General features: G+C 37.5%; 1 protein-coding gene across 1 annotated transcript in view; it reads left to right on the top strand.

Annotated features, from left to right (window-relative positions):
• Window positions 1–15,248, top strand: part of HDAC9 (histone deacetylase 9) — an 817,093-nt gene that overhangs the window by 436,515 nt on the left and 365,330 nt on the right. Inside the window, exon 4 of the mRNA XM_036429233.2 lies at window positions 14,486–14,727. Coding sequence (XP_036285126.2) covers window positions 14,486–14,727 — 242 coding nt within the window. The remainder of the gene's footprint in view (window positions 1–14,485; window positions 14,728–15,248) is intronic.

The following is a 15,248-nucleotide window of genomic DNA, read 5'->3' as shown; positions in this document are numbered from 1 at the left end:
ATGTCTCTGCCCTTGGGAAATTATCATTAGCCTGTCCAGTACTCCTTATCCTCACCTGTAAAATAGGAATGATGATACTGTTGTTGTATCAAATGAAAAAAAATCCATGCAAAAAAAGTGGTATCTACTACTCAGTACATATTGCTTATTTTAAAATGTTATAGTTCTTTCTTATATTTTTGTCTTCCAGCTTACTGCTCAATGCAAAGAACTATTAACAGTCTGAAATTAATATATCAATCCAATGAAAAACAGAGTTTCTTAATATGACTTTTTCTTATCAGCATAATTTTCATAATTATGTTTTATTCTGGCTGCAATAAACCATGTTAATTTTTAACCTTCTACATGAAACCAGTGGGGTAGAAATTAGAAAAGTGACTTAGAAATTTGATAATCACAGGGAAGTAGCATATCTATATATTTAAAAGGCTAATATGCTGTCTGTCCGACCAGTAGCTATTCTGCACACTGACCACCAGGGAGCAGATGCTCAACACCAGAGCTGCTGAGCTGCAATGATTTGGTGGCAGCAATTTTCAGGTAACACACCCCAAAATCAGAGAGGAGGGAGCCCAATTCTTTGCGAGGCCATGCAATTCCACCTTTGGCCGTGGGTTATGTTGTTGCTGAGGCACTGTCGGCCCCGAATCTGGTTTACTGCACACTTGTGTTTGAGTTCCACACCCTGTACAACAGCAACTTTGCAGAGTGCATCTCGCACTCCGGGACCCCTCGGGGGGATGTCAAAGAGCTGGTTTCTGCCTGATCCTCGCAGGCCAGGCTGAGGGACCCCACCTGCTGGAGGGACCCCATTCATTCCACAGACACCCTTCCAGCCATAGCTCCACCCCAGGTGAGGCTAGCCAGGGAGGGACTGCCGGAGGTTGCTTCCAGGACCTGTCTGGCCTGCCTCTCCCAGTCCCGCCTCACAGGCCACCTTCTAATTAATTTATTTCTAATGTGCACAGATCTGTGCACTGGGTCACTAGTATGAGAATAAAATTGGCCATAGTTTTCCCTGCAGTAAGGTTTGGCAGACTTTTTCTGTCAGGAGCTGATAGTGCATATTTTAAGCTTTGCAGGTTATACTACCTGCCTCTGTCACACTCAGCTCTGACTTTGTAGTGTAAAAAGCACCTTTGGACAATACTGTGTTCTAATAAAACTTTATGAACACTGACATTTGGATTTCATATAATTTTTACATCATAGAATGTTTTTATTGTTATTTTAAAAATATGTTTAAATTTACTTCAGAGAGGAAAGGAGAAGGAGAGAGATAGAAATACCAATGATGAAAGAGAATCACTGATTGGCTGACTCCTGCATGCCCCACACTGAGGATTGAGCCAGCAACCCAAGCATGTGCCCTGACCAGGAATGGAACCTAGACCTCCTGGTTCGTAGGTTGACACTCAATCTCTGAGCCACACTGGTTCAGCAACTTTTATTTATTTTTTAATCTTTTAGTAATGTGTAAATCAAAGCCCTGGTCAGGTAGCTCTGTTGGTTAGAGTGAAGTCTTGATAAAATAAGGTGGCAGGTTTGATCCCAGGTTAGGGCACATACAAGAATCAACAATAAATGAATAAATAAGCACAATGACAAAATGATCGATAACTCTCTCTCTTTCTCTCTCTCTCTCTCTCCTTCCCTCCCCTTTCCTTTCTCTCTCCTCCCACCCCCTCATTACCTCTCTCTAAAATATATTTTTTTAAAGAATGTATACATCATTCTTAGGTAGCAGGTAGGAAAAAGAAAGTGAGACTAGATTTGGCCTGTGAGCTATACTTTGCTGACCTCTGCTCTGCAGAGTTCAGTTCCCTTTTAATACTTTAAATAACTTCTCATACTTTTGTTTGCACAAATGGTTCCACTTCAAATTATAGAGTGATCATCTCAAAGCTATGCTTAAAATATTGAGAAGCATTCTGTAATGCTGACAGTTCTCTGAATACAGGCTGTTTCTATAAAGAGATACTATGAGTTCTACCAGAAATAGACATTTTAATGACAGTCTAATTAAAGAGTAGCCAAAGAGAAAAATACATTACATTTTCTTATGCCAAATTATGACTATCTTTAATTAATGCACAGATATAGACACATCCATTCCTATTTATTTACAATATATATATTTAAAAATTAGATTTTTTCTGACAACTTAATTTTCTTTTTTGAGGTAAACCCTCGCACTTACCTAATCAACTGAGCCTTAATGGCTAAAGATCATCTCTCATAATGAACAGGGAATTATGAACCAAATATAGAAAGCTCTAAAATAAGAAAAAAAACAAAACACCAAAGTCTATCCTGTCAAATCCTTTTTCATATTGTCAGAAAACAGCTGCTTCTTCTATCTTGTTACTATTTCCTTTCTTCAATTAAAAAGTAAACTAAAAATGTATGAACAATACATTCAAAACCCATTAACACTGTTGACAGTTCATTGTGATTGGGGCTCTCTACCTCTGATTCACTCTAGTGGCATTTAGTTAATCAAGCACTGACAATGACTTTATTATTAGGCAGACTTTACCTGTGTGTTAAGAGATTCAGATTGGAGAGTTAGATGAATCTAATGAATGGTGTAGATACTACTAGAGCTAATAGAAAAGGGTAAAATACCAAATGTTCAATTCCTAAATAGAGTTGTTTTTAAAAAGAGCATTGAAACACACATGCTAAGAAAGATGCTTTGAATTCACCTGAAAATACACAACTGTCTCAAAATATGCACAAATGTGTTCTATTACACATCTCTCTCTGGAACATATTGGCAGTTACAAGTAATGCTTCTCTTTACCTCCAAAAATAAAAAAGTGTGATATTATCTTAACAAAAATCTTCAATTTCAATTATATCGAGGAATATCCTAACATGAACTTATTATATGGATCTCAAGAAGAATAAGAGTGCAGTAGCTAAGATCATGGACTCTATGGCTAGAGGACATGTGTTCTGATTCCTGTTGGACCACTTAGTGGTTTAAGGACCTTGACCAAGTTCCTCAGTGGCCTCCATTTTCCTCATCTGAGCATGAGGATCCTAATTGTGTCTACTCCATAGGTTACCAGAGAGTACAACCTCCTGGTGTTGTCAGGAAGAATAAATAAATGATTATTTATTATAAAGCTTCAGAACAGTGTTAGCCCGTAATAACTGAAGTACTGATGTTGGCTCATGATTTAAGTGAAAAGAAATGTCTGGATGAACTGATATTATGGTATTGGTCTTTTTTTTTTTTTTTTTTTTTTTTTTTTTTTTTTTTTAATACAGGTTCAGAAAGCCAAATTTAGAATTGACATAGGGAAGTCACATTTCATTTAAATGCTCAAGCTCCAAAAACTTCGCATAATTCCAGGCCTGCTGCATCATTATTGTAAAACTCACATATTCAGAGCTCTTGCTGACAAAGGATAAGTGGGTATTTCTACTTCTGAGCAAAAGTGGTGCCACCATGTGGCAGTAATGTAAACATAGGTGCCAATGCATTTGCCGGGCTCTGTTTGAAATTGTGCAACATTAGATGAATTTTTATTTCTTAACATTTGCCTTCTCCCCCCAATTGTATGTATGAAGGGAAACTTTATTAATGTTTTCCAATTCAAAAATTCCAAAGTCCCATAATTCCAATGAAACAGTAATGCATTGTTCTTTGGAACAATAGTAATGTAATTTGCCTCACATTTGAATTTGGCAGCGGCAGCTAACTCTCTATTGCAGTTAGAACAATGATTTGGCGTCTGGATTCCCAGGGAAAGGAGCCAGAGAGCAAGTGAGTGGGCGGGACATCAGTTCCCCTTTCACAGTTTCACTGGCGATGGTTTCATAAGTAGGGACTGTTCATAAGATTTGACTTGAAGAAAGTGTCTAGCTGTTTCAAGAAATGTCTTTGCTTTTTAAAAAGCCAGTGCAATCCTATATCAGGAGGTTGTAGTGGGACTTTAAGACTTTTTGTTTTGTAGTAAAGATGCCGTCCCAACTTAGGAGACAAGTGAAATCTGGAAAATAAAGGGGGGAAAAAGTGCATTGTCTGAGGTCCTATTCCCATTCTGCAGAACTGCAGGGTCAAGGGCAGCAAAGGAAAAGAATGGAAAGAGAAGGACAGGGAAGCTCAGTGTGTGGCGTTCTGGCCCTTTTCTCCGCCTACTTCCATCAACCTTTCCACATATGCCATTGTCTTGAATACATTAAGCAGTGAAGCTTTCTGACAGTATTGGAATACTTTCTTAGTGGCTAATGGTAATTTGTTCTTGTTGGCAGGAACCAAGAGCCAATAATTGCGCCCGCGCTCGCGCTCGCTCTCTCGCTCTCTCGCTCTCTCTCTCTCTCTCTCTCTCTCTTTTCAATCAAAACAGCATAGTTATACACTTCCACAAACACTGTTTTCTGATAGAAAACTGGTAACATATTCTTTGAAAAGAAGTTCATTTGTAGAATAAACAAATATGATTTGTTTAGAGAGTGTTGTTAGAAGGGGTATCTGCTGAGGAGGTCATTTATTCAACTGATATTTATTAAACTTATTAAGTTTATGTTAAGTGTCAGATGATGGACAAAATTCTGGGGATAGAAAGTAATCCCCTGCCTAAATATTCAGTTTTCATAATTGCAAATAGTAGTAATCTAATATTTGTCTGTAACCTAGGAGAACTATAAATTATAGTAAAAAGACAGTTTGTCTCACCTTCATTGTCATTCTTAGAGGTGTAATTTTGCTCTAAATACTAGGTCAAAAGTTGTTATATATGCCTAAATAAATAACTTTTTAAGATTAATACCCATATTTACTATTTTAAAACACTAAAAAGTTTTACAACTACTAAAACTTCATTGACAGGTACCATTGTATCAAATTACATTTTCATCTCCAATTACAAAATAATATGAATTAGGTTTTTAGCTCCTATTACCTTGAAGTCACATAAATTGGCTTGATTTTGTTTCCATGCTGCGAGAAGCTCAATGAAGCTTTTACCTGGTTCTCAAACAGTAAGAAACTAGCAAACACTGCAATACTTGAGACCTAAGTGGGTATTACAAATGAGTTGGCAGTTCATGTTTGTGTTATGGTTTGTTATGACTGCTTAATTCAAAAGCATATTTGCAGAGAGGGAATTTGAATTAAGTAAATCAAAATAGTAAGGCTTTGATTAAAAAGTTAGCTTGCTCTAACTTAAATGTTGATATTTCAAGGCCTACTGATATTTTAGTCATTTGTGGTTATTTTTGTTTCCTGTTCAGACTCCTGGGAAATAAGAGAATAGTAAATCAAAGCCCACATTGCTTCTTGCATTTATTTTCTTTTCACTTATGCCATGTATTAGTGCACTTTAAAGAAACTGAAGACATGTAGAACTTGACCAGAATCACTTTGAGGGAGAATTGTATTTCTGGACTAATCAATTTAAATAATTTTTGTTATAAAAATCATACTTTTCCTGTTTGGGGACTTACAAATTCTTTTTATTTTATGGTGATGCACTCATAAATATTAATAGTGGAAAGTCAGCTAAGAATAGTTGTATTACTAAAGTGAAATTTTGGCAGCATTGTCATCAAACTGAGGCTGTATTACTTGTTTTTCCATTTCCCATTTTGTATGTTAGGCACATTTCAATATATTAGTTTACTTTATTTCATAAAAGAAATGTGCCTTACAAGACTGAAATGATATTACACATTTCAGTGAAGAACTTTCAATAAAAAGTGCTTCAGTGTTTAAAAAACAAAACAATTACTAGTTATTGTAGATAAAATATTAAAGAATTTTGATTAAATAACTTTATGAGAATGTATTCTTTTTTATTTACATTTAGTAATTTATTCCATCATTTTCAAATTGTAGATTTTTTAAAAATTGCTAGCTTGCAGCATATGAGTTCTGGTCTAATTTTCTTTCTTATTTATTATACTTACTATTGATTTTAAGGAAAGAGAGAGAAACATTTATTTGTTGTTCCACTTACTTATGCATTCATTATTGATTCTTGTATGTGTCTTGCCCAAGAACTGAACCAGCAATCTTGGTGTATCAGGGCAATGCTATCTGGCCAAGACCATCTAATTTTCTAATAATCTATCATGGGGGAAAGCATTCTACTGAGGCATTCTATTGACAGTCATTTATTCATGTATTCATTCATTCCAGGTGTACACTCTGGCATTACTGTTTTTATGCTGTACTAGGTATGGAAACTATAGTCATGGAACTTAAAATAATGGTGAAGGGAGGCAGTTAAACAAATGTTAGGGGAAATATTGATAATTGCAAAATGTAAGAGGAAAATGCAATAGAATTCAGAAAGACATTCCCCATCGAGTCATTTTTAGCTAAGATGTGAAGGATAAGTAAGAAACAGTCTACAAAAAAAAAATGGAGTGACGTTGTATTTTAGGATGAGAGAAAATGCATGAGGAATCTCTGAGGTGTGGGAGAGCATGGTGTGTTTAAGAAGCTGAGAGATCAGCGTGACTCAAGTGAAGGGACAATAGATGGCGTTGAGGCCAGAAAGATAACCAGGAAGCCCAGTGTAGGGACAGGCCAGCATGTGAACTAGGGGGGTCCCACTGAAGGGTTTTAGCCGGGAAAGTGCCTGAGGACTGACTACTTTTGCGAAACAGGCAGTGGTGGTAGACAGATCTTGATGAGTTAACATAATATTTGAATAAGAGTAAGAGTAAAAGAATATATATTTGAATAAGACCAAGAGTAGAAGATATAATTTCTATCAAGTGAGTAAGGATAATAAAAGGGAGGGAGGGAAGTCAAATATCACCTCCATGTTCTCCTCTGTCTGCAGTAATTGAAACCAGAGGCTCCAGAGAAAGGGCAGCATGAATGGAGAGTGCCAGGAGTAGTTATACATATGGGTCGCAAATTTGGAATAGATGCTTAGTCAGAAAACAGAATTGTCACAATAGAGGAAGTAAATGCAGTCCTGGGAATGGAGGAGATCACCGTGGAGGGTCCCAGAAAGAAAATCGAAGCAGCCCATGTGGGATCGGGAGCACCAGCCTCACTGCCCTGAATGCTTCATGTTTTCTGCACAGAGTCATGGGTTGATCTTCTGCATCAGAGTTTGAGTTTTTTTTTAAATCGGTTCCTTCCTTGTTGACTGAAAACTGTTTTTGCATGTAATGGGGCTTTATCAATATTTATTGAATAAAGGAGTGAATTAAGAAATAGGTCAATCTGATGATATTATAAAAACAACAACTTAAATATTGTAGATACATACAGTGCTGACCAGTCTTGATCCATTCTTTAAAAGATATAATAGTTAAGTTATGAGGCAAAGGACAAGAGGCACAAGATACAAACCGGCACCAGACACATCCTGTCCTCAGTTGGATTTATGATATAACCAACACCACCTGAAGAATAAGTATATAGATAAAATTACAAAACTGTATATATTTTTTTGGATCCACATCAGTGTTAGGAAAGGGGTGGAGAGGGGGGAGCAGGATTTCAGAAAAGGAAATATCAAGGTGATTTCAATTAATTTAAATCAACTTCATGGAGTTGAAGGGAGAAACAGACTTACCTTGTTGATTTCCCAAAGCCCGTGGTTCTAGCTGAAAAACTCTCTCCAGCGATCAACATAACCAATGATGAGGAAGTAATAATGAAACCGGAATGAGGGACACTACACATCCCCTGTGACGGGGCCAGAGCAAACTTTAAGATTCTTCGAGGTGGATTGACATCCCACATTTAAAGTGGTATGGTTAGCCCTCAGACTAGAATGTGCTTCTTAGGGATCTTCTTCCACCCAGCTCCCTAGACCTCTCCAGTTTCTGCTCAAGGAGGCTCACAGTGAAGACTGTGCTTTTGTTGACTGAGCAGTGATCAGCACAATTGCATAGAGGCATCCCTAGAGTTCCATACACAGACAGTATCCAGATGACTTCATAATTGGTGGTGTCACTTGGTTATTCTTTATTGGTGCTGGTTTGGCTGGAAAGTAAAGAAACACAGGACAGGGCAGGGAATAATACAATATATACAGAAGATGACCACCTCTCTGCACTACCTGACAAGCTAGCATCAGGTCATTCATACTGAGTGGAGTTTCAGAGATCATTAGGGTACATGCTGACAAATTTTAGTAGAACTAGCCTGCCCTGGCAAAACCTGGCAAAAAGAAACAAGTAGAAAAAGATTAATGAAAGATGTCTACACTTGCTGAAGTTTTACATGATATCCTGCCGAATATGCCACGTAGCCTAATTGTTATTATAGGCTACACTCTGAGGAAGCCTGGATTACATGTATCTGAGGCAGTTCGTCCACATTCTTTTTTTTTTTAAATGTATTTTTAATTGATTTCAGAAATGGAGGAAGAGGGAGAGAAGCATCAGTGATGAGAGAGAATCATTGATTGGCTGCCTCCTGCACACGTCCTAATGGGAATGGAGCCCACAACCCAGGCATTTGTCCTAACCAGAATCGAACATGCGATCCTTCAGTCCACAGGCAGATGCTTTATCCACTGAGCCACGCTGGCTAGGGCTCATCCACATTCTGAACTACCCATATGACTACATAGTTGATTGGACAAAGTTAAAGCAGAAAGCATCACAGTGGGCAGCCTTTTCTGGTGGGCAGTGAGCAGGCCCCAGCAGTTTCAGAGGAAGCAGAAGGGATGATCAGAGCAACATTTGTTTCTCCCCAGATCCAGAATGTGTAGTGCCTCTGTCCTCATGCCTGTGCCCTTGGACAGCCATTTCCTTGGTATCAGGAACCTAATTTCTGTACAGTCTGGCTCTGAGCAGTGCTGGGGATGCTATGCCCCACACTGTAGCTGCTCTAACTCTGCATAACTGAGGTAGAGAAACATGGTTCCAGTTTTTATGCATTTTTTTGAGTTTCAATTTTTAACTAAGTTGACACCTACAAATTGGTGGTGAGATTGTGCCTATGGCATTTGTGTGTGTGTGTGTGTGTGTGTGTGTGTGTGTGTGTGTGTGAAAACCTGGATTATTTTCCTTCTCTGTTGCTTTGAGATCTCATTTCAGAGGAGCAACATGAATAGTCTTCAGTAACAGTTGGGATAGTTGTAAATGGTCAACATTGTGCGTTCTTAGAATTTTTCCATCCATGGGGTTTGACAGTTGTTCATGAAAAACATTAATAAAATGGAAGGGTTCCTGATTATAAGTCAGCCGAATAAAAGATCCCTGCTTTGAAACACAGGAAAATTCTTCCTACTTACCTGTGCTACAAATACCAGCTTCGAAAGTGAAATTGTAAGAAACACTCCGAAGCTACTACCCAGTTTCCCCAAAAATAAGACAGTTTCTTATATTAATGTTTTCTCCCAAAGTTGCGCTATGTCTTATTTTCAGGGGATGTCTTATCTTTCCATGCACTAGATCTTATTTTCAGAGAATGTCTTATTTTCGGGGAAACACGGTAGATAACCCTCAGTCCTCTGAATTAGCCTCTTGAACAGCTGTGGCATTTACAAGAAAAGCATTTGTCACCAAGATTTCATTATGGCTGCACATGTATGTGTGCTGCTTAAATAAATGTAATTGTTATAAACATCTGTATGGTCTGAGGTTTTTATTTTGAAACGGAAGCCCTTTGTCTCCATGGTTATTCAAAACTACAAGCTTTTCAAAAGGATTGCATGAAATCAATAACTAAGTGCTTAACCAAAGAACTAGCAAAGAACAATTGAAAGGACACTGAAGAAGGAATGACCAGGACTTTGTAAAGCAGTATTTAAAACTAGTTAACATCCAATGTGGAAATGCTCTGAATGGAGATTTGGTATTAGGATAATTACATATAATGTAACACGTTGGTGTGTATTTGAACTGTCAGACAAACTGGGTAAGTTCAAACGAAGTTACAAGGTCTTGCGATCTGTTAAGAAAACACGATTCATTTCTAAGTAACGCTAACACTAATATTTGTTGTCATCAGCTTCTTTCTAATTTATGTATCACTGACCACCTGTTCTAAGTAATTTGTAAGGCATTGGCATGTTCCTAGACAAGCAATGTGTGAGCAGGGATGATTCTGTGTTCCCACTGTTAAAATTGGTGGTTAATGTTTCCTTGGAAGTTGATTATTTCTAATTATGATAATGCGGCAGCTGCGGACAGTGGCCTTTCTTTCGCATTCTGGGGTATGAAAGGGACTGTAACTTGTGAAAACTCGGTCCTGGCATTGCGTTACTGTTATTGCTCCTGGGGAGGCTTATTAGCCTGTCATAGAAGACACAGGAAAAATCCATCATCCCTTTTGGGATACGATGAGCCTTTGTCACCAACAGTGCAATTAATGTTAAAAATAGAAAGAATGGCTATGATATGATTATGATTAGCCAGAGATGAGCTATTGTCCAAGTAGCAGGCACTAATCCAGCAGGCCAAAGATGACCTATACAGCACCATCAGTTTGCTGATTGCCATTTCTCTCCGAGTTTGATGAAATATTCATGCCTTCGCTCTCCTCTCTGCAAGCACTATTGATTTCTTGTATAAACGCTGCTATATTTAGTCTAGACAAATGGAATGTGGATTGCTGCTGAATAAATTGGATGAAAGACTGGGATCTTGCCTGCCGCTTTCTCTCAGTCTTGGGCAATTATTTATAATCAAGAGTAGTTTTTGTAAGTTGAGGGTGATTTTTCACAATTTAGTGATTAGTCTCTGAACAAAGGCAAGCAGTTAGGCACAATCATTTCTTTTGGGATAGCAGGTTAAGAAGTCAAATTACCCTTTGAGGTTTACAATAGCTGTTTTTAGAGAATTCTGGTACATTTTTTCCTTATCTTTTTTTGTGGGATGGGGAGCAGGATGATTTTTTTAGGGGCTCGATGTTTATAGTTTATAGGTAGTAAGAATATCAGAACGAAGAGACCACAGGGTCTCTTGAAATTTTTCATTCACTGGATAGGGTTAAATTCTGATTTTTGTTTATTGGCATTTTCATGGAAAAAACTGGAGGCTGCAGTTTGGCCTTTTTCATGTAAAAATGAAATATATCATTAACATCCTTTGCTTTTGGTTGGAATTATGCCAACTCTATAAATTAATGCTCCAAATCTCATGTTACTCCAGTGCCTGAAAGGAAAGTTCCACATTGGACTCTGCATTTAGAGATCTGATGGGCCATCATCTTCATTTAGTTTCAAACTTGGCTCATTTTTAATAGCTTTCATTTCACATAGATCATGATTTAAAAGACATTGTCTACCAAACTATGGCCTATTAATGAGTCATTTACCATTTTCATTAAAGTAGTGTAGCCATCAACATAAACTTCTGATCAATACATTGGGGGAGGGGGAGGCAGGAATAACCAGTGTTTGCAACCTGAGACTGACACTGTCCCCACTCCCATCCCCACTCACAGGTGCTCACACATGCCTGTGAGCACACTAATCAAAAGATAAGCAAGGACATGCATATTTCTTTAGATGTGCAGCTTAACTTCTGTAGATGGAATTTCTATTTGGCTTTCCCAACTCTCTGAAAATAGCTCTTAAATCGCATGGAATATTAACTTTGTGGTTCCCAACCTGGAATGTGGAAATCTATCTCCAGTAGTGGTCAGAGCATTAGATGCCATTTGGAAGAACATAGGAAAGTAGAATGGGGAGAAAAAGTATTCATATTTTCACCCCTACTACAACCGTCTTCTACACTGCATTTCACCAGTCTTTGCTGTTAAAATTCAGAGAGTAATATAATTAAAACCCCAGTAGATGTGATATGCTCTGTGAGGGTTGGGATTTTTGTCTTTTTTGTTTTACTAGTAAACCCCAACATCTGCAATAATGTCTGGCAATTTATACAATAGTTCTCAATAATATTGACTAAATAAAATCCTATTTATTTAGTGTAAAGAGATATCATAGGGTATACTTCACTTTTATCACTGTGGATTTTTTTTTTATTTAATGCTATAACAACATTTTTCATGTTCCTATAAACATTTTTAATGATTGCATGTTTCTACACTTAATGGATATGACATATTTTCCTTGGACATTTCCTTGTAGTTGGCGATTTTAATGAAAACAATAGCACTTCAATAAACAGCATTGAACTGTTTCTTCCTGTTAGTATTAACTTCTTAAGATAGATTCCTAGAGTTGGCAAACCTGAATCAAATGGCAGAAATATTTAATATACATTAACAAATTGTGTGTTTTTTTCAGAAGTTGTAAACCAATTGGCAGTGTCTTTTATAATTTATAATTGTCTAGTTTGTTGTATGCTTACAATGGGACAGAACACACACATATATACCAACCATATGTCTGATATTTAATAATTAGAAAATGATGCCTTTATTTTAACTTAAAAGTTGCCTTGCTTTTCTAGTGAAGGTGTACATTTTTGAGTTGCTTATCTAGATTCCCATGGTATCTTTTTTCATTCCCTAGAAGTTTTGGTGTTTTTATTTTCTAATATGTAACAAATCATATACAATTTTATTTTTATACTTGCTCCTAATATTTTTGTTTTGTGACTCCACAGTGTTGATTGTTTATTTTACTATACAGGAAATTACCATTTTTATGTAAATGAAGAAACTAAAAGCATTTATTGGGAGATGTGTAATGTTGTAAGTCTTTTAGTGAATTATCCAATTTAATCGTTTTAATAACTCTGTGTTATTCTTGGCTGTAATTATCTCCATTGTACATATGAGGAAACTGAGGCCTAGAGAACTTACGGTCACAGTTAGGATGGGAATACGAATTTAGATTTTTTAGATCAGAGGTTGAAAATAGGCAGCCTGCATGTCACAGTTTACTTATAGAAGCTTTTTTGTTTTTCTTTTCTTGTTCCCATAATGTTAAAATATTTTATTTTTATTTATTTATTTATTTTAAGTATATTTTATTTTAGAGAGAAAGGGAAAGTGAGAGAAAGAGATAGAAACATCAATGATGAGAGAGAATCATTAATCGGCTGCCTTTTGCATGCCCTCTACTAGGGATCAAGCCCGCAACCTGGGCATGTGTCCTTGATTGGAATCAAACCTGGGACCCTTCAGTCCCCAGGCAAATGCTCTATCCACTGAGCCAAATCAGCTAGAGATAAGTTATTTTTAACTGATTTCTCTCTGCTCTGGATATGTATTAACTGTCTTTCTTTTTTTCCACCAGTAATTAATTGGGTCTCAGTAGTGGCTGACCACTTTAGCAAAGACATGCAGTTCAGTTGGCCTACATTCTCCCTCCAAAATCCCTATTATTTTCATCTACATCTGTTTTATTCAATTACATACTTTTCTTGATTCCTGTGGCCAAAGGTCATATTCAAAATATTTAACAACCAGTTTGGCATATACACTGACTAATTAGGATGGATGCCAGCCATGAGCAGCTGGCATATCTGCATATCTGCCCTGTCTGAGCCCCTATGCTTATCCCACTCCTGGGAGTTATCTCATAGAAGTATGCTAAGAATTTTATACACATTATTTATAAATTTTTATAAATCTAAATATCTATAGTTATTTTCAGATTATTCAATCTTTCTTCATCTCATTACTTGATTGAATATTTGTTCTAAGCATCCTAAAAAAATTACTATGCCTTGTTTACTTTAGGAATAAGATGATTACCATAAAAATCATCACCATTTAAAAACCAGCACAGAGACCAGTCAGTGTGTGTCAGTGGTGGAGCATCGACCTGTGAACCAGGAGGTCATAGTTCAATTCCTGGTCAGGGCACATGCCCAGGTTGTGAGCTTGATTCCCAAGTGGGGTGTGCAAGAGGCAGCAGATCAATAATTATCTTTCCCCATCTCCCTTCCTCTCTGAAACCAATAAAAATATATTTTAAAAAATAAATAAAAACCAGCATAGAGAAGCTTGGCTGCTTTCATTCCTTCATGGCTGGCCTTGGCTTCCTTGCCAAGGTTGATTTAACGACTCTGCTCACCATGTCCCACATGTTTCAGCATGCAGATTAGTGTTTTTCTTCAGTGGATCCAATAGCCCTACATTATGTAAAAAGCTTTAACTTATTGTAGATTCTATCTTCAGACTCTAGTTACAAACAAACATGTTTGCAAACATTCAAGCTTGGTTGTGCTAGATGTTCTCTATTAAAACATGACTTCCTTTCCTCAGTAGAGTTGCATTTTGGGTCCTAAGTTAACTTGACCTTTGTAAGTGATCCAGGAGAATACATTTTATGAACAACATATTCAATAGATGCCTTTAAATAGTTGGAATCATCTCTTTGAAAAGGGGAAATGTGGACGATTCAAGGCAGAGTACCAATAGCTGGGGGGAAATTAGCATATGGTACATATTATCAAATTTGACATACAAAAGACCTGTTATCATCTTTGGGGGGGAAATAAAAAGACTAGATTTGTTGGTGTAAATTTTGTTGCATGGGTATAGTGTCTTCCTTTTTGTCTATGTTCAACGCTGATTTGTACACAGACACATCTCTTATCATCCTTTCCTTTCTCCCCGCTTCTCCAGTGGATGTAAAGTCAGAAGTTCCTGTGGGCCTGGAGCCCATCTCCCCTTTAGACCTGCGGACGGACCTCAGGATGATGATGCCCGTGGTGGACCCTGTCGTCCGGGAGAAGCAGCTGCAGCAGGAGCTACTCCTCATCCAGCAACAGCAGCAGATCCAGAAGCAGCTCCTGATTGCCGAATTTCAGAAGCAGCATGAGAACTTGACCCGGCAACACCAGGCCCAGCTTCAGGAGCACATCAAGGTAGCAAATGTATCCCTGCTTCTGACCTTTGCACTCAGGGGGTCCTGGGTGGAAGAAGGAGCACTGAGGGGATGGTTCCCTGTTGTTTACACATGCCAGTAGGGCTTGGAGGAAATGGTGGGTGCACTGGGGGAAACCTTGGTAAGTGCTAGGAAGGCTAATTAAACATCTGCTTTGCTACTTAAAGGGGCCTCTACCATTCTTCATCCTTTAGTGTACAGCATCAATAGTAGGAAATAGTAGCCTCCCGCCCTTTTTAAAAATTCTCTATTGCATGATTTTGTACATTTGCCTCATCTATTCTCCACCAGTAAGAATCATTAGCCTCAGAAGGCTCATTTTACATATTTATAAAGAATCTGCTTATATTATTTATCAGAAAGGATAACTCAGTCACTTACGTTCCCCCCTAATGTTTCTTATGAAAAAGAATACATTAGAAATACTGTATACATTAGAAACAGTCACATAAAAAGCTCAAGAGAATTTTATGAAGAAACTGATACAAATATTTTCAGTAT

The sequence above is a fragment of the Pipistrellus kuhlii genome, unplaced genomic scaffold (genome assembly GCF_014108245.1).
Source record: "Pipistrellus kuhlii isolate mPipKuh1 unplaced genomic scaffold, mPipKuh1.p scaffold_m20_p_10, whole genome shotgun sequence".
In the NCBI taxonomy this organism is placed as follows: Eukaryota; Metazoa; Chordata; class Mammalia; order Chiroptera; family Vespertilionidae; genus Pipistrellus; species Pipistrellus kuhlii.
This window is presented reverse-complemented; position numbering and strand designations above follow the sequence as displayed.